General features: G+C 42.2%; 1 protein-coding gene across 1 annotated transcript in view; it reads left to right on the top strand.

Annotated features, from left to right (window-relative positions):
• Window positions 1–24,366, top strand: part of RANBP17 (RAN binding protein 17) — a 434,944-nt gene extending 410,578 nt beyond the window's left edge. Inside the window, exons 26-28 of the mRNA XM_030927988.1 lie at window positions 18,233–18,331; window positions 20,244–20,371; window positions 23,115–24,366. Of these exons, the coding sequence (XP_030783848.1) occupies window positions 18,233–18,331; window positions 20,244–20,371; window positions 23,115–23,211 (324 nt within the window). The 3' untranslated portion in view covers window positions 23,212–24,366. The remainder of the gene's footprint in view (window positions 1–18,232; window positions 18,332–20,243; window positions 20,372–23,114) is intronic.
• Window positions 24,367–24,581: the final 215 nt, after the last annotated feature.

Here is a 24,581-nt window from a genome sequence, read left to right as displayed (position 1 = left end):
GAAGAAGGAGTGGAGGTGTCAGTCTAGGATAGTACCCTTAGGCAAGGCAGCTGGTATATGTAGCCTTTTGTTTATCTGCTACTGGTTTATGTAGCCTTTAGGCCGGCACCAGAAACAATCACTCCTACAGGGTCAGCTGCTGGTCAGAAGCAAAGTAAGAAAAGATTTTGCGTCCAAACACAGCAGCCATAATTTCTGTTCAGCTGGCACCTGCTACTGGTGCACAGCATGGAGGTGAAAGGTCAAAGAGGCAGTTGTTCAAAACTCAAGAATGGCTTAAAGGGACTTGTAGATTAATCTGCTTTATTAACTTCTGTATATTAGATAACTATTGCTGTGAATGACAGTACATCTTTTTGAATAAGTCACATCTCTTTCTCTTTTAAATTAGCTTTTGAGTAATGAATATTAAATAGAAAGCATTTCAGGGGTAATTAAATGAAAACAGAATGATGTCATTTTACAATTATATTTGTATGTTTATATGTTTATAGAATAGGGGAATTATAATGTTTTACAAGGAGCTAAAAGAAAAAAAGAAAGCAGCTCTTCATGAAGAAGAATTTGGAATAAATAAGCCGCATATCCATTTGACTTTGTCTTTAAACTAAAAAATATGATATGGTTTGGAACTTAGTGTGAAGCCATTGGGTGCCAGTGGCTTGATTTGGTATTCTCAGGGGCTCCAAATGCTTTCCTTATGAATTAAAGGGGACTGTAATCTGTCATCTCTCTTTTACCTACAGTTTAGTTATTAGTCTGCAACAAATGTTCTCAGGATAGCAAGGGAGTGATAAAAAATAAACAACAGCCATACCTTTTTGCTCACATTCATGTAAAGCAGATATAGAATATTTCATAAGGGAAGAAAGCACAGCTACACAGGGTTAGCCCAATAATAATTAGGCATGCTTTATAACAGTCACTCACCAGTATGGCAAATGGCAACCAAAATGGTTTTTAGCCTCTTCATTAATAGTGGCCGGCATAATTGCTATAATTTTAAATTAAGAACAAAAAGAATTCACTAAATGTATCTTTAAAAAAAAAAAAAAAACCTCTGCAAGGCAAATTTCTAACCCATAGATTAAATACTAACCCCAACTCTGGGAAGCCTTTTAACAATATGTATTCAAAAGGAATTGGTTTTATCTGTTAACGTTCAGTGATTTTTGATTTGTCTTTTTTTTTTCCTTAAGAATTCTCAGAAAAAGAAGCACTGCAGAGAACATCTTTGTCTTTATGCTAACATAACACAGATAGCAGCATTTATCTCTATTTCACAAATAGAAGTTATTTAGGATTTCACTTGCACTCCCAAGTTTTGATACAAGTGCACCCTTTCTAAGAGTGTTTCTATGACATAAGAAAATGACACCTAGGATCGTCTCCCTGCATCACACGAAGCTAGCCCAGGACATACCAGACAGATCATAAATTTGTATGACTACCACAAAGAGGATGGCTACCTTGGCCAGAAAATAATGATTCAGTAATGTTTTCTTACCATTCCAAAGAAACTTCATACATCCTTCTTGAAGACCTAAGCTTTTCCTTCATTCTGCAACAGAAGCCTTATTTCCTGCAGGGTTTCTGGGATGTAAGACATTACTATAGAAGGAAAACCTCAGGCTCAGACAGAGAAATTTAATGAGAATGATTATGATGAAAAAAACAGTAGAATCAATTATATGCTAGGCTGTGTGCTAAGTGCCTTACGTATACGTATATGTATATACATGTATATATTTCTATTTACGTCAATACTCTGTGAGGTAGGTATTTTATCTCCACTTTATAATCAAAATATTGTAATTATAGCTCTGAGAAGTTAAATAACTCACCCAATATCATACAGCTAGTAAGTAGCAGAACCTGTGCTCTTAACCACTATACAGTACTAGTAACTAACTGGGCTAGAAACAGGATTGGCAAGAATGGAAGAGTGGCAGGAAGAGCCATACAGCATTCTTCAATCAAGAACTAAATTGAGTCTTCAGTCCTTGAGCCTAGGACTTTTTTTTTTTTTTCTTTTTTAGAACTGATTGGACAGGAGTTAGACACTTGACCCAAGCTGGCTCAGTTAGAGTCTTTCCTCCCTAGATTTAGAAACAGGCACTTAAAAGATGCTGGTTGCCAGGCACAGTGGCTCATGCCTGTAATCTCAGCACTTTGAGAAACTGAAGCAGGAGGATTGCTTTAGGCCAAGAGTTCCTGACCAGCCTGGGCAACATAGCAAGACTCTGTCTCTACAAAAAAAATTAAATTGGCCGGGCGTGGTGGTTCACGCCTGTAATCTCAGCACTTTGGGAGACCAAAGTGGGCAGATCATGAGGTCAGGAGTTCGAGACCAGCCTGACCAACCTGGTGAAACCCTGTCTCTACTAAAAAAAATACAAAAATTAGCTGAGTGTGTTGGCGTGTGCTTGTAATCCCAGCTACTCAGGAGGCTGAGGCAGGAGAACTGCTTGAACCCGGGAGGTGGAGGTTGCAGTAAGCCAAGATCGTGCCACTGCACTCCAGCCTGAGCAACAGAGCGAGACTCCATCTCCAAAAAAAAATTTATTAAAAAAAAAAATTGTAAAGATGCTGGTCAGCCACTAGTCCTCACCTAAACTGAAGACTTGAAAACTCAAGAGCCATGAGGCAGCCATTCCCTGCCATATGCTCAGAGAAATAGCCAGTCTTAGAGGAGAGAAAAAAGAAGCAGACATGCTGAGGATCTCAAAGGAGAGGCCATGCAGCCCCAGAGAAAGAAAAAGACTGAGAAATACCCTGCCAGCTGCCTTGTCCATGGTTCCGAGCCCTTGAGAGACTTGACTGCACTGCCTTGTCCGGGGGTCAAACTACCCCTTATAGACCTAAGTTTTATCAGAGGTAGTCTCTCTGTCCTGACAGCCAAAAGAATCTTGACTCAGGAGAGTTGTGAGGACAAAATGAAACAATGAGTATAGACTTACCTAACACAAAGAAAGTATTCGATAAACATGTAAAATTGGCCTTCACTTTGAAAAACAATATGCAGGTACCACTTTTTTGTGTCCTTGAGGGGAAAATGTCCCTGCTATTTATACTATAAATGTGAAAAATATCCTTTCAGGAGATTCCAAGCCCAAGACTTCCTTTCAAAGATAATTTGATTTTGAAGCCAGATCACTGAGATCTTTCCTGGTCCCATCCCTGTGTTTTGCCTTTCTTAATATTCTTTCTGTGATAAGCATTCTCAAAATCACACCCCCTGGACTGGATGAGGGCATGGTGTGGTGTAAGTTTGAAATTCTTGGCCCCAAACTGACTTTTTTCTTACCTGTTCCTTCTGCATACTTCAGGCATTGCCTTGCAATGGCCAAAATGAAAATAAATCTAATTTCTTGGTCCATGATGTGCTACTATAGCAGAATATCATAGATTGGGTAATATGTAATGAACAGAAATGTATTTGCCTCACAGTTCTGGAGACTAGGAAGCCCACGATCAAGAGTCTGCATCTGGCAAGGGCCTTCTTGCTGTGTCATCTAATGGAGGTGGGTGGAAGGGCAAGAAAGAGCACCAGGAGGCCAAACTCAACCTTTTATAAAGAACCAATCCCAAAATAATGGCATTAATCCAAGCATGAAGGCAGAGCCCTCATGCCTAATCACCTCTTAATGCTGTTACATTGAGGATTAAGTTTCTAACATGTTCTTTTTGGGGGACACATTCAAACCATAGTACTTCATAATTCTTCCCATTCATATAATGTCTTCATACCTAATGTCTCTAATTCTCACAATAACCCTAACAGGGAGATAAGACCCACATGGATTTTTTTTTTTAACTGGGGAGTCTAGGTACATCAACAAATGTAATCCCACAGTGACTGTATAAGAGGCCTATGCAGAGATTCAGAGATGTGTGAAAGAACTTGCCCAAGTCCCACAGCTAGGAAATAGTGGCATCTAGATTATAATTAAGGCTTCTTATCACTAGATCTCACACAGTTGTCATAATACCACACTAAGGTTTCTCAGGGCCTTAACCTATTTCTTTGTGGCATTTCTTCTTACCTTTTCATCCTTGTCTAAGAGAGACAGTAGAGTAAATGAGAAGGTTTCCCCTGCCTTCATTTATCTGCGTGGAATTGTGAGTGGTGTGAGAAGCTCCTTGAATTTCTTCAAAGAGTGGCACAGTATAAAGTAAGACTAGGCTTAATAAATCGCATGACTTATTTATTTTACAGTTATTACTGGTTTTTACACACAGTTGGAGGTTAAATTATGTGATTCCCAAAGTATAGTGTGCTGTAGAGTGCTGGAAATGTGAATCCAACCTTTACATTCATTTCTCTCTTAATTCATGGAAAGTTGTTTTTTGGGTTGTTTGTTTTAAATAGGGTCTCACCTTGTCACCCAGGCTGGAGTGCAGTGGCACAATCTCAGCTTACTGCGACATCTGCCTCCCAGGCTCAAATGATCCTCTCACCTCAGCCTCCCAAGCAGCTGGGATTACAGTTGTGCACCACCACACCCAGCTAATTTTTTTGTATTTTTGGTGGAGACAGGGTTTCACCAATAGTGCCCAGACTGGTCCCGAACTCCTGAGCTGAAGTGATCCACCCGCCTCATCCTCCCAAAGTGCTGAGATTACAAGTGTGCACCACCACACCTGGCCTTAACTCATGGAAAGTTTAATGAGCAGTAGCCACTGATGGAGCTGTGAGTTTATATAGTGTGTTGAGGAAGACTTCTAGTTTGTTTGCAGTCTTATCCCTATTTGAAGAACAAGGTAAAAAGAGGTTCCTTAATCCTCTGTCCTTTCATGAATTAATGCTGCCTCTTATGCTTGGCAACCTAGAAGAATTCTTGCTTATTAATTCTCTATCCTTTAGCATGCTTAGAAGGATATAGACTGAGTGCTTTCAAATGATGGAAATTTCATCCTCCTTTCTAAGTTTTTAAATCGCAAATTCTCCATATTTGTTGAGACTTTCTATTTTACAACAATCAGAGCAGACAGGTTTTGCAGTCGGTATACCTGGTTTTGAATACCAGTTATACTATTTGCTAACTGTATGTCCTTGGAATAATTACTCCACCTCTTGGAGGATAACACCACCTCACCCAAGGGAATTCTATAGCTTACCTGAACTGGCCTCCGGGATCAGATAGCTGAACCACTCCCTCCTGTGGTGTCATGCCCAGAGTTTAGTTAAGACTCACTGTCTTCTATTCTCTCCCAGTCCATCACTCCCTCAGCCTACTCTATAGTCTGGAACATTGGTACCATGGAAAAGGAAAACAGTTGAGTACATACTTAGTTGAGATCCTATAAACAAAAAATGTCAAATAAACTCCCAAGAAAGACAGTGATGAAAAGTGCAAGGTCTGAAGAGAAATCTCTTAGGCACCAAGGCAACCTGCCAGAAAGAAAACCCTAAAAAAGAGCTCTGTGTGAATGCCCATATTTAATGTGGCTTCTTATTTAAATGGGGCAAACAAGTTCCACTAAGGTCAGGGAACTAAAAGCATCAATTAGAGATAAGTGCATTTAGGGATCTCTCTGAACCCCTTAAGACTGGAAGGAAACAACTTGATGGGTGGGCAGTAAAAGATTAATAAATACTAAGGTTACATGAGCCCTTAAAGCCACAGAGACCACACTTCATCCGATTCCGTCCAGTGGTGCTTGACACACAGTAGGAGGTCAGAGATTCCTTGAGCAGTGAATAAGTGTGAGAAATGAAGAGGGAGGGGAAAAGACAGAAGGAAAAGTCCCTTGCACAGTACCATACACACTGTAGGTACTCAGGAAGTATGTAGTTACATGTGTGCACCTAGCATGTAAAAAGAGCTGATAATAGGATATGACTGACTTGAGATGTACACAGGTAAAAGAAACCTTGTAGATAACAAGAGGCATTCATAGTCCATCCTGAGGCTTAGCCTGTTTTGGAGACGGCACTTTAAGGGCAGAAGTTCCACGCTAGGCCATTAGTACACTTACCCCTCAAGAGAGTAAGCCCTCCCCTGCCAGCTTCATCTTTTTCCTGGGCCCCTTGCATTGCAGAGAGTCTGAAAACAAATTGACAGAAATCTGGAGGAAAGTAACTCAAGTGATTTAGGAGAATGGAAGGGCTGGCTTATAGGGCCAGATTAAAGAAGCTAAATATGTATAGCTTACCTAAGTGACAACTAAATGGGGCATTTGATAAGTCTATAAATACTTGGAAGATGTAAATGCCAAGAAGGAAAGGGAATTACTTAGCATGGCACAATAGAGTATTGGCATAATGGAATAATATTAAGAAAGGGAAAATGAAGGTTGAACATCAATAAAAAGCTTCCTGATAAACAGAACTATTCCTGACAGGGTACACTATTAAGTTATGTGCTATAGGCCAAGGGAAGTAATGTCAGTGCCATTTCTCAGAGTACTGGCAACAGAGCCAGCAAGGTAGGACCCAAGAAGTGTCCTCTTGACCAAGGCACAGGAGCCAAGCAGGAAAGCTTCTGTGTCTGCGGCTTCCCAATCCTAGAAAAGGAAGAAAGCTGCATCTTGTTGTTGTTGTTGTTGTTGTTGTTGTTGTTGTTGTCGTCATCGTTGTTAGATGGAGTCTTGTTCTGTCGCCCAGGCTGGAGTGCAGTCGCATGATCTCATCTCACTGTAGCCCCTGCCTCCCTGGTTCAAGCAATTCCCCAGTCTCAGCCTCCCAAGTAGCTGGGATTACAGGCACGCACTGCCACTCCTGGCTAGTTTTTTGTATTTTTAGTAGGTGGGGTTTCACCATGTTGGCCATGCTGGTCTTGAACTCCTGAACTCAGGTGACCCACCTGCATCGGCCTTCCAAAGTGCTGGGATTACAGGCATGAGCCACCACGCCCAGCCAAAAGCTGCATCTTCTTGGGAAAAATCAGATGGCCTAGACCTCCTAAAGGCTCAGACCCTGTGGAGAATGGTTAAACCAGCAGTTCACTACCACATCACTGCCAGAAAGATTTATTCAGCTTTAATGGCACCCCATTTCCTGCACACAAGATCTGCACGCGGCCTATGTAATCACCTTCATCTGCCACCAGTACTCCCCATCCACCCTTTCCATTCCCACAGAACTGCTCATCATTCCCCCATACTCTTCTCCAAATCTTTGCACCTGCTTGCCCTTCTTCCTGCCTGCCTGTCAAACTTCTCTTACTCTCAACAACAGATCCAAATGTCACCTTCTCTATGAAGCCATCCCTGGCTGCTTCCACCCCTAGGCAGGGTTAGCCTCCTCTGGTTTCTAAAAGCCTCCTGTGTAAGCTTCTGTTTATGGCCACTTACTGTATCTTCTGCCATTGTTTCTGTACTGCGTATCTCCTCCCCTACTCAACTGTAAGCTCTTTGAGGGCTGGAACTGTGACTTGTTCATCTGTATATTTTCAGGGTCTGACACAGAGCCTTGCCCAAATTAGGTGGTCAGTAAATGTTTAATTGAGGAATGAGGTTCAGTTCCCAACACTTTCAGTCACTAGCATTCCTTGGGCCCTCTTTGTAATTATTAAGGAAAAAGAGCTTCCAAATCTCAGTAGCATCTTTGAATCATCTCCCTGGCCTCTTGGCCAGCACTTTCTATGCCATTAGATAACTGTAAATAAAAACTCTCAAATCTGAAGATTCTGCATGGTTTAAATAGAAACTCTACTATTTAATGGAAAGTATTTCTGAAGGGTCCCATGAATTGTCCACAAGAATAATTTTTCCCCCATATGAAAAATGAAAACATTTTGGATCCTTTTGTAGTTCATGAGCATGGTGATTGGGTGTTCACGTGCATATATGAGCCCTAAGCAGTATGCATATCCACGACAGAGATTAAGCATATGTTTATATTATTCAGTAATAAACTCTGAGGCCATTCAAAAGACTCACATCTCTTTCTCCACATCTCTGTTTTTGTGTCTGACTCTGTCTCTGAGAGTTTCTATTTCTTGGACTCTCTCCCAGGCTCTTTCTCCTTGGTACATTACAATATTCATGGCACTCTGCTTTGATGACTGCATGAGATGCCCTGGTGCCATTATGTTTATGTTGTTCTGTTGTGAAGTATGATATTAATTGGGAAATGTCTGATAACTGTTTAGTAACGTGCCTTGCTGTTTCCCCACTCCCTTCCTTGATTTTGAATGGCCTCAGTTAGAGTTTACTTTATCATTGAATATTTAGTATAAACGTGTGCTTGTAGTCATCTCTGTGATGCATATGCACATTGCTTAGGGTTCAGTTCATTGCTACAGCCACCTAAACAGCAGCCACGTCTACACTACATATAGCATTTCTGGAACAGTCTGGCATCCTTCTCTTCATTGGAAGTCTTGACTTTGAGACCATGTTCTTTTTATTTTATTTTATTTTATTTTATTTTATTTTATTTTATTTTATTTTATTTTATTTATTTTGGAGACAGAATTTCACTCAGTCACCCAGGCTGGAGTGCAGTGGCATGATCATGGCTCACTGCAGCCTCAGCCTCCAGGGCTCAAGCAATCTTCCCGCCTCAGCCTCTTAAGTAGCTAGGACTACAGGCACACACCACCACACCTGGCTAATTTTTGTATTTTTTTGTAAAGGCGGAGTTTCACCATGTTTCACAGGCTGGTCTCGAACTCCTGAACTCAAGCAGTTTGCCCACCTTGGCCTCCAAAGTGCTGGGATTACAGATGTGAGCCATGCGCCTGGCCTGAGGCCATGTTCCTAAAGCTCTGAGTTTATCCACAGCTTCAGTGTGTTTCTAAGATTATGCTTCTTAGATATATTTCACTGGCAAGAAAACGGGGTATGCAGTCAAGGATTCTGACCGTTTCTCTCTGTCTCTGCTACCCTACCCCTTGACTCCCCTCATTTTGAACTTCTTGCAATATCTAAACTTGTTACCTTGCCTCCAGCACTTACCCGTAATTGCTATTCTCCAGAACCTAATCAGTATTGTTCTGAATGGCAGACCTCATCATGTCACCTTCTCCTCGAAAATTCTTTGAAGGCTACCCTTCATGTATTAGCCCAAAATCATTTCTATATTCAGCATGGCATAAAAGCCCTTTTATAGCCTGGACCAAGCCCAGTCTTCTACTCCTTGCCCCTCAAATCTACTTCCTGCCACTCAAAAGGTCTCTTTCAAAAACCTCCTGGGCATGGGCTGTTCGTTCCTCGAATATGCCAATCTCTGTCTCCAGTGGCTTTTCTCATTTTATTTCCTCTTCCAAATATATACTTCTTCCCAGGTAATGCTGTACACATCTTTGAAGATTCAACTTAAAATCACCTATCCTATGAAGATAGGCTGGTCTTTTTAGATAGAATCAGAGCACATGCGCCTTTGTTAGTCTCTCTTAAGCTTGCACACATTGTTTGCTAGTTGGGGGACCCCCAGAGGCTGGTATAGGCCATTAGAGGTTCTAGAACCTATGTGGTGGTCGTTTAGGAAGTACCTTGAACTAAAAATAAGGGTCACCTGAATAAAAATTAGGGGAAAGTGGCTTTGGAGTTGAAAGTTATTCCTCAAAAATACAGATCTTCCCAACATTCCTACCCAGAGGAAATTTAGATGGTATTTTTGACAAGTAATCCTTAATTTTTACATCAAATTGAAAAGTGTTCTGTTTGTTATTGGCAAGAGTGAAAAAGAGTTTCCCAAATAGTGCTGAGTGGCAAACCCTACAGCCTTCCAATGCCCCAGGTTTTCTGGTTTTATTTTAATGCAGCAAGCTGCTTTATGAGATCTGCAACCACTTGAAATATGATTTACTACTCGTAAAAAGTTTCAAATGGATAATGAAGATTCAGGAATGAGACTCACAGTGGTGTAGTGTAGTCAATTTTGTTGCTGTTGCTCTACAGTACATCTCTGCCATTGAAATGAATTATTTATCATAATTTATTTCAACCATGGAAAATAAAACTGCTTTCATTGTGATGTGTGCAGTAACATTCAGAATAGACACATTACATGCAGTACTCTCAATTAATTAGTCCTGAAGTTTCGTTCTAACTTTATCTTCTTTCTTATAAGCTAGGAGACTGACAGGTAATTCTTTCCCCAGTAAACTGTGATTAAAATGCATGTTTTGAGAACTAGGGGTGATGCTGGTAATAGAGTAAATTGAAACAGCAAAACTAAGTTGTGTTTTTCCTTAGATTTAACAATAGTTGGAAGAGTTTTTTCATTTTTGAAGCAATTAATCACTTTGAACAAAAGCGTCCCTTAGCTTTCTGTAAGGAGGGGATGGCAGAGTGGGGGATGCTTTCAGTTTAGATGTGGAGGCATGCAGTGCTAATGTATGACCAAAACCAGCTGAGTTTCCTGGTCCTGAGGTGCTTTTGAGGTAAGAAACTTCTTTTTTTAAGAGCAAGGCTAGCACTGTGCAAAGAACAAGTTGGCAGGGATCCCCAACGATTCCGGGGGAGAGTAGGTCATCCGTAATTGATTGCAGTCTTGTTTCTTTAAAAGAGAGGCTCACCTCATCCTGCATTTCATTTGACTTTTTTTTTTATTTAAAATGCTAAATACTTTTATTATAAGACTGCAAAAACACTATAAGCACTTAGTAATGTTCTTAATATAGAGAGATAATTTTAAAATTTAATGTAACTTAGATGGTAGAACTTAGTTAATCCAGGCAGGAAAATATAACTAATTATATGCTTATTTATCCATTATGTTCATTTTTCATAGCATTCCACTAATATCACATAGGTGAATAGCAGACAGAGAGAACAATTGATTTCTTTTCCCTTAAGATAACTATTATCTAATTTGAGCAGGATCGCATTTCAATATCTGCCGTACACATGGCCTCAGGAACAGCATTCCAAAATGACAGAAACTCCCTTACTTCCACAAACCCTGAAAATCTGGAAGCTTTTTCTCTTTCAGCAGCACTCAGATTTTGCCTAATCCTGGGTCTCCAACCAGGGCATGGAGCTTAGGTGAAATTGCTGTGGAGATGGGTAGGTTTCTCTGCTTTTTCAAATCCTACTGTACTGTAAGCAATCCTGTTTTTTGTTTGTTTATTTGTTTTTGTTTTATTGTTTTTGTTGGGGCCAGCCTTCCCCTTCTCTTTTATTGACCTTCTGAAAGGCCAATGACAAGTACCAGAAAATTCCTGAGACTCAGAAGCAGCTCTTGAAACTTAGATGCGGCCGGGCGCGGTGGCTCAAGCCTGTAATCCCAGCACTTTGGGAGGCCGAGACGGGTGGATCACGAGGTCAGGAGATCGAGACCATCCTGGCTAACACGGTGAAACCCCGTCTCTACTAAAAAATACAAAAAACTAGCCGGGCGACGTGGCGGCGCCTGTAGTCCCAGCTACCCGGGAGGCTGAGACAGGAGAATGGCGTGAACCCGGGAGGCGGAGCTTGCAGTGAGCTGAGATCCGGCCATAGCACTCCAGCCTGGGTGACAGAGCGAGACTCCGTCTCAAAAAAAAAAAAAAAAAAAAAAAAGAAACTTAGATGCATTTATTATTGGTTGTTCCTCAAAACGTGACCAACTTATTGCATCGGAATGAAGGACAATCTAGCTTGGTCAGAAGTACAGATAATCTTGTATCCTATTCCTCTTCCCATTCAGGCTGACAAATTAAGATTAATAGATTGGCTGGGTGCAGTGGCTCACCCCTGTAATCCCAGCACTTTGGGAGGCTGAGGTGGGCAGATCATCTGAGGTCAGGAGTTCGAGATCAGCCTGGCCAACATGGTGAAACCCCATCTATACTAAAAATACAAAAAAAAAAAAAAAAATCAGCTGGGTGTGGTAGCCCGTGCCTGTGGCCCCAGCTATTCAGGAGGCTGAGGCAGGAGAATCGCTTGAACCCCAGAGGCAGAGGGTGCAACAAGCCAAGATCGTAACATTGCACTCCAGCCTGGGTGACAAGAGCAAAACTCCATCTCAAAAAAAAAAAAGAAAGATTAACAGATTAAGTTACCCCATTCTATGGTGCATACCCTATTGGGCACAGCTCTGATCATCTTTTTTTTTGTCCTCTGCCCTCCCCCACCCCACCCCCTATCCAGATCTAGACAACAGGGATGCTTTGTCATTGGTCTCTCACCTTTTCTTTGGTCTGTCTTTTTGGTCTGTCCTTCCTTCGCCTAAACCAGAGCCTCCTTTTTCTTTTTTGAGGTGGAGTCTCACTCTGTTGCCCAGGCTGGAGTGCAGTGGCATGATCTCAGCTCACTGCAACCTCCGCCTCCGGGGTTCACGCAATTCTCCTGCCTCAGCCTCATGAGTAGCTGGGATTACAGGTGCGAGTCACCGCGCCTGGCTAATTTTTGTGGTTTTAGTAGAGACAGGGTTTCACCATGCTGACCAGGATGGACCAGGATTCATATCATAACTTTAGCCTCAGTTTTGTCTTTATGGTACAAATAGGGAGCAGGAGGGAATAGTCTGAATTTTTTTCTATTTCTTAGAACTTTATGGAATTTTTTTTAGTTATATTATTCAGTATGCTTAAAATTAACAATGATGAAAAGTGTCCACTTTATAGGGAGTACTGTAACTCAAAGGAAATTGGCTTAATTTAGTAATGTTTCCTATTATGTTAATTTAAATTGCTGTGTGCATGGTAGTCTTGGCGGGAGGAAAACCATTATTTTTATCAAAATGTTCAGTGGACCATTTTCCAGAGACAGCCTGTTAAGGCTGCCATTGTTCGTCGTGAGAGTTGAGCTTTAGGTGGGAGGCAGGAAGGTCTGCTGAGAACTCTCCAGGAACCACTACCTTGGATTCTAAGCACAAGACTTTCAGTGGTGGCCTCACTCATCAGTAGGCAGCAGGGTGTCTGAGCAGAGGAGGTACACATGGACCACATACCTAAGAGATTCACTGAAGGTGGAAGAATGAGCCATGGCCAGAAATGAGCCTTGTTTGTCACACCATCAGTCCTCCAGATGTGCAGTAGGTCATACTGCCTCAGCCACTATGCTGATGCTCTTGGTCCTCACACAGACAGCAAGACAGTGGCAGCCAGCAGACTGGCATGTTGGACTTAGGTAGACCTATGCACATAGCCCAGTTCAGCTTCACATCCTGGTAACTGCAGTATCTTGAACAAGTTACTTATTTGCCGAGAAGCTCAGATCCTTAGTCTGTAAAATGGGAATAATATCATCTTCCCACAGTTAATTGAGGATTAGAGACAGTGTATGCGAGTATGCAGCAGAGCACTGAGCACCCAGAAGATGCTCCATAAATGAGGGCTATTACTGTTGTTGGGTGGTGAGAATACTTGTCAGGCATAGCCTACTCTTAGGTGAAAGTTCTTGTCGTTAGAAATGATGGTGCCCCGGCCTTTGACCTTTGCAACCTGCAAGTCCCTACAAAGGCACTTTCTGGAGCTGGCTATAGGACAGCAGTGGCATAGAAGAGTTCTCAGGCTGTACACACAAAAACAAGATCCTTGCAAATGAACAATGTATTACTTCCAGTAGGTAATCATTTTAAGTTTTAGTCATAGATTAAGACAAGAACTTCCCTGTTTTCTGTATAGTGCCCTTTCATCTCTTTAGCTCTTTATACTTTACCTTCTGATATGTCATTCATCCTTTTGCATTTATTCATTTATGTATTTACTCTTTCAGTTGCTCTTTCCCAAATCTCTGATGTGTGCCGGTGCCTAACCCTAGGCCCTGGGGATACAGTACCACGGGAGTTTGCAGTCTGGTCTCCCCACCCTGCTGCCATTGCAGTCATCACCCTGTACTCATTCAAGTTGGCTTTTTCCATTTTCTCAGCCTCTGCTCCTATTTCTCCAACCATCCTGCTCTTTGATAATGTCCAGCCATCAGATTCTAGACACACTGAGCCTTCAACTTTCTTAGAAAAAAATACAGTTCACTGTTTAGCAGTAAAGCATCCAACACAAGCCACATCTTTGTCTATTCTATTTCAGCAGGAGACAGAACAGAAGTGGTTTAAATTGGGCATTTCAGCCAGGCATTGTGGCTCACTCCTAGCACTTTGGGAGGCTGAGGGGGGAGGATTGCTTGAAGCCAGGAATTGGAGACCAGCCTGGGCAACAAAAAGAGGCCTGGTCTCTACAAAAAATCAAATAATTAGCCAAGTATAGTGGCACCTGCCTGTAGTCCCAGCTACACAGAAGGCTGAGGTGGGAGGATTGCTTGAGACCAGGAGTTTGAGGCTGCAGTGAGCCATGATCACACTACTGCACTCCAGCGTGAGCATCAGAGTGAGACCCTATCTCTAAAAATAAAAATGAACAGGCTGGGTGTGGTGGCTCATGCCTGTAATCCCAGCACCTCGGGAGGCCAAGGCAGTCAGATCACTTGAGGTTAGGAGTTTGAGACCAGCCAGGCCAACATGGTGAAACCTCATCTCTACTAAAAATAGAAAAATTAGCCAGGTGTGGTGGTGCATGCCTGTAGTCCCATTTACTTGGGAGGCTGAGACAGTAGGATCACTTGAGCCCAGGAGGCAGAGGTTGCAGTGAGCTGAGAGTGCGCCACTGCACTCTAGCCTGGGTGATAGGAGTGAAATCCTGTCTCAATCGATCGATCAATAGATAGATAGATAGATAGATAGATAGATAGATAGATAGATAGATAGACAGATACATACATACATACATACATACATATAAAGTGAGCATTTAGTTACCGCCTTGCCATAGAGAAAGTATGACTCGGGCCAGACATGGTGGGCACACGCCTGTGATCCCAGCACTTTGGGAGGCTGAGGCAGGCGGATCATGAGGTCAGGAGTTCGAGACCGGCCTGACCAACATGGTGAAACCCCGTCTCTACAAAAAAAAATACAAAAATTAGCTGGGCGTGGTGGCACGTGCCTGTAAACCCAGCTACTCAGGAGGCTGATGCAGGAGAATCTCTTGAACCCAGGAGGCAGAGGTGCAGTGAGCTGAGATCGTGCCGTTGCCCTCCAGTCTGGGCAACAGAGAGAGACTCCATCTCAAAAAAAAAAAAAAAAAAAAAAATGAAAGTATGACGCAGCATATTTGGGTAGGAAAGTCCAATTTGCTTTATGCTTGTGCTTTACATCCCACGTTAGGGTAGAAGAGTAAGAGAGGAGCTGGGGAATGAACAGAGATACAGATCACACAACATTGCTTTGTTTTACTTTTCCAGGTCAAATATTTGTAATTTTGTGTTTTATTTAGAATTACAGGTTTTCAGAACAACAGAAATATTGTCATTCAAAATCCTTACAAATACATGTGCCAGATCAAATAAGGATGCTTTCTGAACTGTTTCCTATTTTGGTTGTGTATGTGTCTGTGTTTTACTGCAACTCTCAACAAAGTTAGATAGTTGTGAAGAGACTATAATCTCATTTATCTGTATCTAATCAGGACATGAATTGGGGCCCTTCATTGAGCCGTGAAATTTCACGGGGCTAGGCCAGAGAGAGCAGCTGTAGTAGCAGTAAAGGAGCAGTAGATTGATGCCTAGTGTGTGGCAAGCACAGTATCAAATGCTTGATGTATATCAGAGAAGTTATTTCTCACAGCAGCCCTTTGAAGTAGCTGTTACTGCCCTCCATTTTATATGTAAAGAAATAAAGTCTCAAGTAAGTGAAATGACTCGCCCGATGTCTCAAGTTAAGTGGCAGGGCCAGATTGGGATTCTATTTTGATTGGCTCCAAAGCCTGGCTTTACCATACCGTATTGGTTTCTCTTCATTGAGAGAAATTTCCTAAAACGCCTGCCAAATCCTGTGGGAAGGATGGAGGAGAATGAGGAAGCACCTGAGGCAGTGTGGAGTGTGCTTTTCCTAAGTGGAGCAAGTCATACAACTCTGCCTCAGAAATGGGCCCTTTCCTGGTTTGGCAGAATAGCTGCTCGGGGTAATGCAGTAGACACTGTGTGTGTTTTCAGACATAGGCTCTAGAAAATGTAGCCTATGTTGGGCACATTTGTTTAATTTTATTTTATTTAGATCTAGACCTCCAGAAGTTGGGCAAATTTGAAACAGCCATTCCAGCCATCCCTGTAGCAGTACTGGAAGTGAGCAGAAGTTGAAGGATTGGAGCCTCAGCTCACACCGCCATTCCTTGTACCAAATACTGATGGTGCCTTGTGACTCACTGTGGGCCAGGTGGTGCAGAATTGTCAAGAGCTGTCTCCTTTCAGTATTCATGTATTTGTATCGTTAACCACAGAAAGCCTCCCACCAGAGATTTCCTATGGCCTGGGAAGTGATTCTGTACTTAAGCATTTCATCCAGTATTCTTCCACATGCTCCTTCTCCAAAGGAATTTGCCCCCATTGGTTGGCTGTTTCCCCCATACCCTACTGTAAGATATTACAAAAAATAATTCTGGATATGGGCTGCCATGTCAGTACCATTTAAGCAGATTTGCTCACTAATTTTCATATTTCCAGAAGAATAAAAAAGAAAAAAGAATCACCCATTTTAGCCAACTTTATTTTTAGAAAAGCGTTTTATTCAAACATCTCCTTACTTATTACAGACATAAATACATGCATTCAGACAAATGAATACACAGGAGAACCATATAAAGTAATTGGTGCATCACTTCAAGATGCTTTGTCAGTTACTGGAGGAATTTGGTGCCTCTAACTTTAATCTTTTCCATTAAACTATCCGTTCTGCCTTCAGATTGTGAAGCCCATAATATTTTAGACTGTCTAGATGGATCTGTTAGTTTTGCTTGTCAGTGTAATTTGTGGCTCTATGACTTTGGGTGGCTTGTTAGATTGTACATGGAAACTTGTGATCTGCAGATGATGTTCAACATCCCAAGCTTAAGTCCTAGCCTCTCCCCAGAGAGACTGGACATAGAATAAACACGCAATTGGCAGATTTCATTTGCAACCAGCCTAATTGTTATGATGATGTATAGAATGGCAGACTTTTAGAACTGCAAAAAAGCTCATTACTGTTACTATATACCTTAAATGTTTATAGCACTTTTTACTCTTTGCAATGCATTTTGTGTACACTATCTCATTTGATTCTCAGAGCTTCCTTGTGCTGGATTATTATTTCCCTCATTATAGTTAATGAAACTGAGACACAGATTCAGTAACTTGCCTGATATCACAGGGTAAACTGGATTTCAAAAAATACCAGAGGACAAAACCAGCTGTGTTCCAAACAAGCCAGGTCACCAAAGCCCAATAAGGAATGGTGTGTGCAGTGATCTTTGCCACATAACGGCCATTTCCCCTGCCCTCTTTTGGGGGAAAGGAGTTCTGGAGCTGTGGGAACAGAAGAGCTTAGAGGTAGGAGGTAAAGAGTCCAAGAAGCAGAAACTGTATCATCAGTTCCACATAAATGACAGAAACCTGCTTCACAGCCACTTGCCTGGACTATTGCAGCAGCCTCATCCCTGGTCTTCCTCCTTTAGTTTCACCTGCACATGCTTTCACTTCCACATGCTCCTTCTCCAAAGGAATTTGCCCCCATTGGTTGGCTGTTTCCCCCATACCCTACTGTAAGATATTACAAAAAATAATTCACAGTACACATTCTACATGTCTCCAAAGAGATCTTTCTTAAATGCAAATCAGAGCATGTCTCCACCTTTGCTGCAAACATATCACTAGCTCCCCGCTACCATCAGGATGAAGTCCAGATTCCTCAGCAGGGTCTTCCAGTCTGGCACTAGCGTCTCACCTCTGGCCCACCTCTCTTCTCTCCTGTCATGCTAAGTTTTTTACCATTGCAGAATGCTTTGTGTGCATCCCCACCCTCCTTTTTTGATGCCTTCTCTGCTTAGAACACATTTATAATGAACTCCTTAAATGTTCTCCGTGGAGTCTTCCTGACTTCTCCTCAAGGACTCAGAATCATCCCATCCCTCCAAGAGGGGCCATGGAGAGATTTCATCTCTATAACATGACCTCTTAGGTGAAATGGGAGGCAGACAGGAAGGTGAGCTGAGCTTTTGCCTGGTTCCCTAGCATAGAGGAAAGCGTATCAGGTTTGAGAGACGGACTGATCATCTTAGCCCAGTGACCTCTTGACTTCTGCCTATCTGGAATGTTCTCACCAAGGCTTTCAGAAGTAGAAGCTCTTCCACAGGGAGCTAGCTGGGGGTCTTTGCCAATAGTTTCTACAGGCAACATTATAAGCTAGAGTCTAGGCTGTTTGTCCAGGAAGAGCTTTCATAGCTGTTAGTAAGATGGAGGGGTGGAATTTGAGCACATGAAAGGCCTACGATTAGGGGGACTCTGAGCCAGGGCATCTCAGTCTTTATGTGACTCTGTCTTCTAGATGATGTCTGTCCTCATGAACACCATTGTCTTTGAAGACTGTCGGAACCAGTGGTCAGTATCCAGGCCTCTCCTGGGGCTCATCCTGCTCAATGAGAAGGTGAGTGTGATTGCAGGAAGTCATGGGAGGTGGTCCCTGGGAGAAGAGAGCAGCTGTAAACTAGGATGAGCTGTGATGATGAAGGACAGAGGAGCAGAGCCAACTGAGTTTGAACTGGGACCTTGAGAACTCTGTGAGGCTGTATTCCCCTACAAGGCCCTTCCCCAAAGGTCTCAGATCTTCTTCAGGTAAGAGAGGCCTCAGAACAAGTGCTTCTGGAGCTCAGAGCTCCCACTCACCAGCTGGGTGGTTTGCTCAGTAGTGTTTCAAGCTTGTCCTCACTCCACTCCCCCCATTCCAGGAGAATTCTGAGCTGTTAACAACCCTTTTTGCCTTCCTTGACCACTCTTTATGTCTGAGATCCCCACTGCCCTAGATGGTGGCAGCAGCAGCCCATCAGGGATTCCTCACAGAACCAGCAGTCTTCATCTGGGGAGCACACGTCTCCAGCTTCTTTAGAGGACTCACCACCTGGGCTACCTCCCAAGCCTCTCCAGCTTCCTGTTGAACCCATGCATCTCCCTAGTAGTCAGTAGGAACAGTGCATTACAGCTTGGGAGAATGAATTGTCTATACACTAAGATAGTACTGGGGAAAAAGACAGTGAGATTAGAGGCAGCTGCATGCATTAAAATTCAAACTAAAATCCCAGCCTTGGAAGGAAACTAATAGAAGAAGAAAATATATCAAAAAGAGAAGAGCTGTCTCATCATTCACCTGTGCTGAAGTATCCAATTTTAGCCACATTCAGTAGCACTGTCATTCATCTTCCCTCGGTGTTACTGTGATTTAAATCCAAGCTCTATAAAAGAGAGCAGTTCTTTTAAAATGATTGAGAGGGAATAAGGGCAAATTCAGTGTTTGGGAAAAGCTTATGACATCACAATATTATACTTTACTGATGGAGGCAATATTTCACCATTTAGGATGAAAAACTAATAATTTTCTATTTGGTGTGAGTCACTGCATCATTATAAAAGGGAAAAATAAGTAGTTTTGTGCATTCCCAATCTTGTTCAGTAAGACATTTTGGTTTAAGTATAATGCCTCTGATATATAGTATTTAAGTATTAGTCTGACTACATATTAATTATGTGTGTTTTCTGATATAAGCTGTTTTAATGTATGATGGAAATTAAATATCATGCTTTTTGGGCTTGAAAGAATAAATGCATGACTGACAAAATGTTGTCTTTGTGCTGAAATTAGGCTGTTTCCAATGATTAGGAGCTGTGTTTAGCATCAGAGCTTGTGTTTGTATAAAAGCCCACAGTCCTCAGCAGAAAAGAAAAGGCTGTGCAGATATTTGTGACCAGGCATGACAGATATTTTTCTTAGTGCCAGAAAGCTCTCCCCAAACTAAAGCAAGCCCCTCCAGTACCCCACCTCAGAGGAGTAAATCCATTCCAGCCCCCAAGGACAGAGACTTGGAACAAAGCCCGAAGTTGTTTAAGGAGTGACTCAGTGAAGCCAGGAAAGATGATAAGGCCTGAGGAAAGACCCCTGGCCTTGCCTTCAGTCACTTAAAATGCTCCCTGGGCATTTTTAGTTATTTTCTTCAGCCTGGAGACCCCTCCCATCTCAGTCTTTCTGTGATTAGAAGAGATGAGAGTCAGGAAAAGCACGCATTCAGTCCCCCCAGAGGAGACAAGGACTTCACCAGCCTAAGCAGTGACAATAGAACAATTACAGCAAGACATTTTATGGAAGGGATCATAGAATTTATAACCAGGAGCGTCTCTATGGCGTAGATTTTCTCTAAGGGCTTAAAGTTCAAAGTGGAACTAGACAAAAACTCCTCTGAGCATTAGTGAGCCCTGAGTAGATGAGAGCTGGTCTAGCCATTCCCCCACCAGCTGTCTTCGGGCCGGGTTTGGAGTCAGAGCTCTGACACTATTCTGTCTCCCATCAGTATTTTAGTGAACTGAGAGCGAGTTTGATAAACAGCCAGCCTCTCCCCAGGCAGGAGGTCCTTGCCCAGTGCTTCAGAAACCTAATGGAAGGAGTGGAGCAGAATCTGTCCATCAAGAACAGAGACAGGTGAGCATTGCCCAGTAGTGTGTCGCTGGGGAAAGTAGACATTCCAGGTTTGTTGAAAATAACTGTCTTGTGCTTGACACAGCTCACGCATGGATGTCCCTTTTCTATTTCACCTTGTGATCCTAGACTCAGTTCCATTCCAAATTCAGTAAATATTATTGGTTATTTGCTTTCTTCCAAGCGTCATACTAGGCATTATACTGGGATGCAGAGATTAATAAAATGTAGTCTCTGCCCTTAAGCAGTTTACAATTCAACAGGAGAGATATGAAAAAATAACTACAACTGAAAGATAAAAAGAAGGAAAGTGCAAATCTGCTATGGAAAGTGAAGAAAGACTTCTTGGCATTTGAACAAATATAGGCCTTGAGGTCAGACAGATCCCAGTTACAGCTGAGTTAGGATCCTGACTATAGCTAATAATAATGTATTGTATATTTCAAAATAGCTAAAAGAGAGAACTTGAAATGTCCCCAACATATAGAAATGATAAATACTCTAGGTGATGGATACCCTAAATCCTCTGACTTGATCATTACACATTCTGTGCATGTAACAAAATATTGCATGTACCCCATAATGATGTAAAAATATTATGTATCAATTAAAAAACAAATTGGCTGGGCACAGCGGCTCACGCCTGTAATCCCAGCACTTTGGGAAGCCAAGGCGGGCAGATCACCTGAGGTCAGGAGTTTGAGACCAGCCTGGCCAACATGGTGAAACCCTGTCTCTACTAAATATACAAAAATTAGCTGGGCGTGGTGGTGCATGCCTATAGTCCCAGCTACTACTCAGGAGGCTGAGCTAGGAGAATCGCTTGAACCTGGGAGGCAGAAGTTGCAGTGAGCCGAGATCACACCACTGCACTCCAGCCTGGGCAACAGAGTGAGACTCTGTCTCAAAAATAATAAATTTAAATTAAAATTTTTTTAAGATGATATTTTATATCTGGCCTTTTTAGGTTGTGTGGCAGTAGGCAGTTAACTTCTGTATTCCTCAGTTTCTTTACCAGTGAAATGGAGATGATAATAATCAGTTGTGATGTTTAAATGACACAACGCAGTGAAGCATGGCATCTGGGGCCTGTGACCTACAGTATTAGTTTCTCCCTCTGCCTGTCATTTAAGAATGGCTGGTATCTCAGTTGCCAATGAGATCTAAATGAAAGGAACCTGAACTTATCAGCTAGGTCTGACTTTATTCATTCATTCATTTAGTTCGTAAAACTTTATTCAGAATCTACTGTGTAGGCATTGGGGTTACCAGTGGTAAACCAATTATTTAAGGTTCCTCCCCCTCATGGATCTTACATTCTAGTAGAAAAGACAGACAGTAATGAATGATGGAGAAAGAACATGTGTTCAGGGAAAAAAAAAAAAAGGTCTGCACCATCCTTTTATAAATGCAGTAGCATTCAAATGCTTCTCCATTCGAAATGCAAATCATCAGTGTATTCTGGAGTTACCACAGTGTATTCTGGAGTTACCACCCTGGGCTTTGGTAATACAAGACCAAGTCAGTTGGGGTCTGCAGACATATTCCCTTGACTGTTCGTTTCAAGATCCTCTATCACACAGAAAGAGACAACCTCAGAAGCCAGCCGATGAGACTTGAATGGGGAAGCCCTAGGTGTCTCGGTGGAAATTACTTCACCTAAGGCTTGGAAATTTGAGTACTGCCTCCTGAGCTGCTCTGTGAAATGATGGAAGGTGGTCCTCCTAGTTTAATGAGAGCAATAGGCAGCGAAGACTGACTATTGTCCATGTACCAGGCACTGTGTTGAGTACTTACAGGCATACAGGCATTGCCTCAAACTGACCCAATAAATTCTTTTTTTTTTTTTTTTTTTTTTCTTGGGACAGATTCTCGCTCTGTTTCCCAGGCTGGAGTGCAGTGGCACAATCTTGGCTCACCGCAGCCCCCACCTCCCAGGTTCAAGTGATTCTCCCACCTCAGCCTCCCGAGTAGCTGGGTTTACAGGCGCCCGCCACCACACCTGGCTAATTTTTTATATTTTTAGTAGAGACATAGTTTCACCATGTTGGCCAGGCTGGTGTCAAACTCCTGACCTCAGGTGATCCACCTGCCTTGGCCTCCAAAAGTGCTGGAATTACAGGCATGAGCCACCGCAACCGGCCTAAATTCTCACTTTCTACAATCCTTTGAGTAACTACTCATATTAGGTACCAAGACAAGAGGTTAAGTATTCATCCAGTATCATCCAACTTGTAAGTGTAGAGCTAGGATTTGAACCCAGGTAGTCTAACCCCATGCCCCCTCTTTTTCAGCTACTAAATTCAGTTTTCTCACCTGTAAAATGAGGATACTCATACCTACCTCAGGGAAGACTTGTGATGATTAAATGAGCTTACCAGTAAACTCAATCCAATGCCTGCCACATAAACTTTTGTTTTTTTTTTAATAATCTTACCATCTATGTGTAATTTAACTTTTCTAAAATTGTTTTTTAAAAGTAGAACCACAAAATGTACACCTCAAGATGGTCAGAGTGAATTTAGTGGCAACCCTGTTTTCCAGGAAGGGATGAGGGGTTGGCAGTACTGGTGGCAGAGCAGCAGTGGCGGTGAAAGTGGAGAGAAAGGAGCTCAGCTGAAATCTAGAGCCTTCCTCCAGGAGGGGCCTCCCCAAAGTCCTGAACTCCAGAGTGGCTTTATCGTCCAGAAATTCATGGAGGCTTGGCCTCATTACTACCCTTGACCCTTTCTTCCTCTTTCTGCAGGTTCACCCAGAATCTGTCTGTATTCAGAAGAGATGTGGCAGAGGCTCTGCGCAGTGATGGCAACACTGAACCATGCAGTCTTGACATGATGAGCTGACCCGATTTTTCTGACCATGTGTGGAGCAGCCTTTGTCAAGAGACTCCTGAAGGTCTGGGTCTCAGGACAGTGATGTTGGCTAGCCCAGGGGAATGTATTTTTCAAAATATACAAGCAACAACAAAAGCCCTACCTTCTTATATGTCTAACCTAATTATAAGAATTTCTAATAGTACACAGTGTAAATTCAGTCTTTTCTCTGAAAAGCAAAGGATGTGTTTTCAGTCTTTCTATCAAATATTATCTTTGTTCTCCTAATGCTCTGAAAGGATATGGAAACAATATTTAACCAAAGAACATAATAAACCAGGTTTGCACCTAAGTGTGTACTAGTTTATGGTTCTGCAATCAAGGTTGTCAATGTGTTGGAGATGCAGCCTTCACCATGGACTCTGGATTGAGATGAATGCCATTGGAACCTGTTAAATGAGTAGTTTGTTATGTGTCTGGAAGAAGCAGCGTTAGGGACTTTGGGCTGTGAGCATTTAGAACGAGCCTGGAAGCACTACAGAGCATCCCACAGGATCACACGCAGGCCTCCCTGCCTCAGCTGCATCTGATAAAGTTGAGAGACAGTAACACAATTAAATGACTTACAAACAATGTTTGCTTTTCACTGGCATAAATCTGAAGTGGTTCAGTCTAGAAGAATTAAGCTGTGCAATTACTGCCTGCAGAGATATTTCTTCAGGAGGAGTCATGTAGCCCCAGTCAGGAGTTCTGGGTGGTGCCAGCATCCAGTCCTCTGCCTCCATTTAATTTTTAAGAGAAGGTGAAGGTAACTATTAGAATATAATATTTGAAGCAGCTCTGCCTTCTTAGGGCTACCCAAAACAGTTCTAGGTGCTAAAATTCAGATTTTCAGAGGATGAGAAACAGGTTTCCAACTCTCCACAAAAACTCTTATTACTGTTGGGACTTGGGATTGTGACTTAACCCAAACCCAGAACATGAAGAAGACCTTTACAGTTTGTGCTATACTGTTACTAGGCTATTAATTTGAGATTGCCCACTGTCAAGTGTTTTACTATCTCACTGCTGTTTTTATGATTCTGGCTTACAATAAATATTGTGTCCTTTATTTCTGATAAGACATGAAAGGTTGGCCTTACTGTTGAACAAGAAGTAAATCCACAGGCTCCTGTTATAATCTCATTTCTCAGACTAGTGTCTCTTGAAACCTTTCTTGATAGTTGAGTTTTGCAATAGGCTTGTCATATAAAAGCAGAGTCACTCAAGTTTATCTCAAAATGTTTGTCTTCTGTGTATGAAGGAAATGAGGCGAAAATATGTTACATATGGGGTTACTTCTAGTATTTAATGGATAAATAAGCTTTGGCCTTACACTATGTTTCATTAGAAATGGGATT

Source organism: Rhinopithecus roxellana, chromosome 3 (assembly GCF_007565055.1).
Source record: "Rhinopithecus roxellana isolate Shanxi Qingling chromosome 3, ASM756505v1, whole genome shotgun sequence".
NCBI classification, from domain to species: domain Eukaryota; kingdom Metazoa; phylum Chordata; class Mammalia; order Primates; family Cercopithecidae; genus Rhinopithecus; species Rhinopithecus roxellana.
The sequence above is the reverse complement of the archived record's forward strand: the minus strand, read 5'-3'. Positions and strand labels throughout refer to the sequence as shown.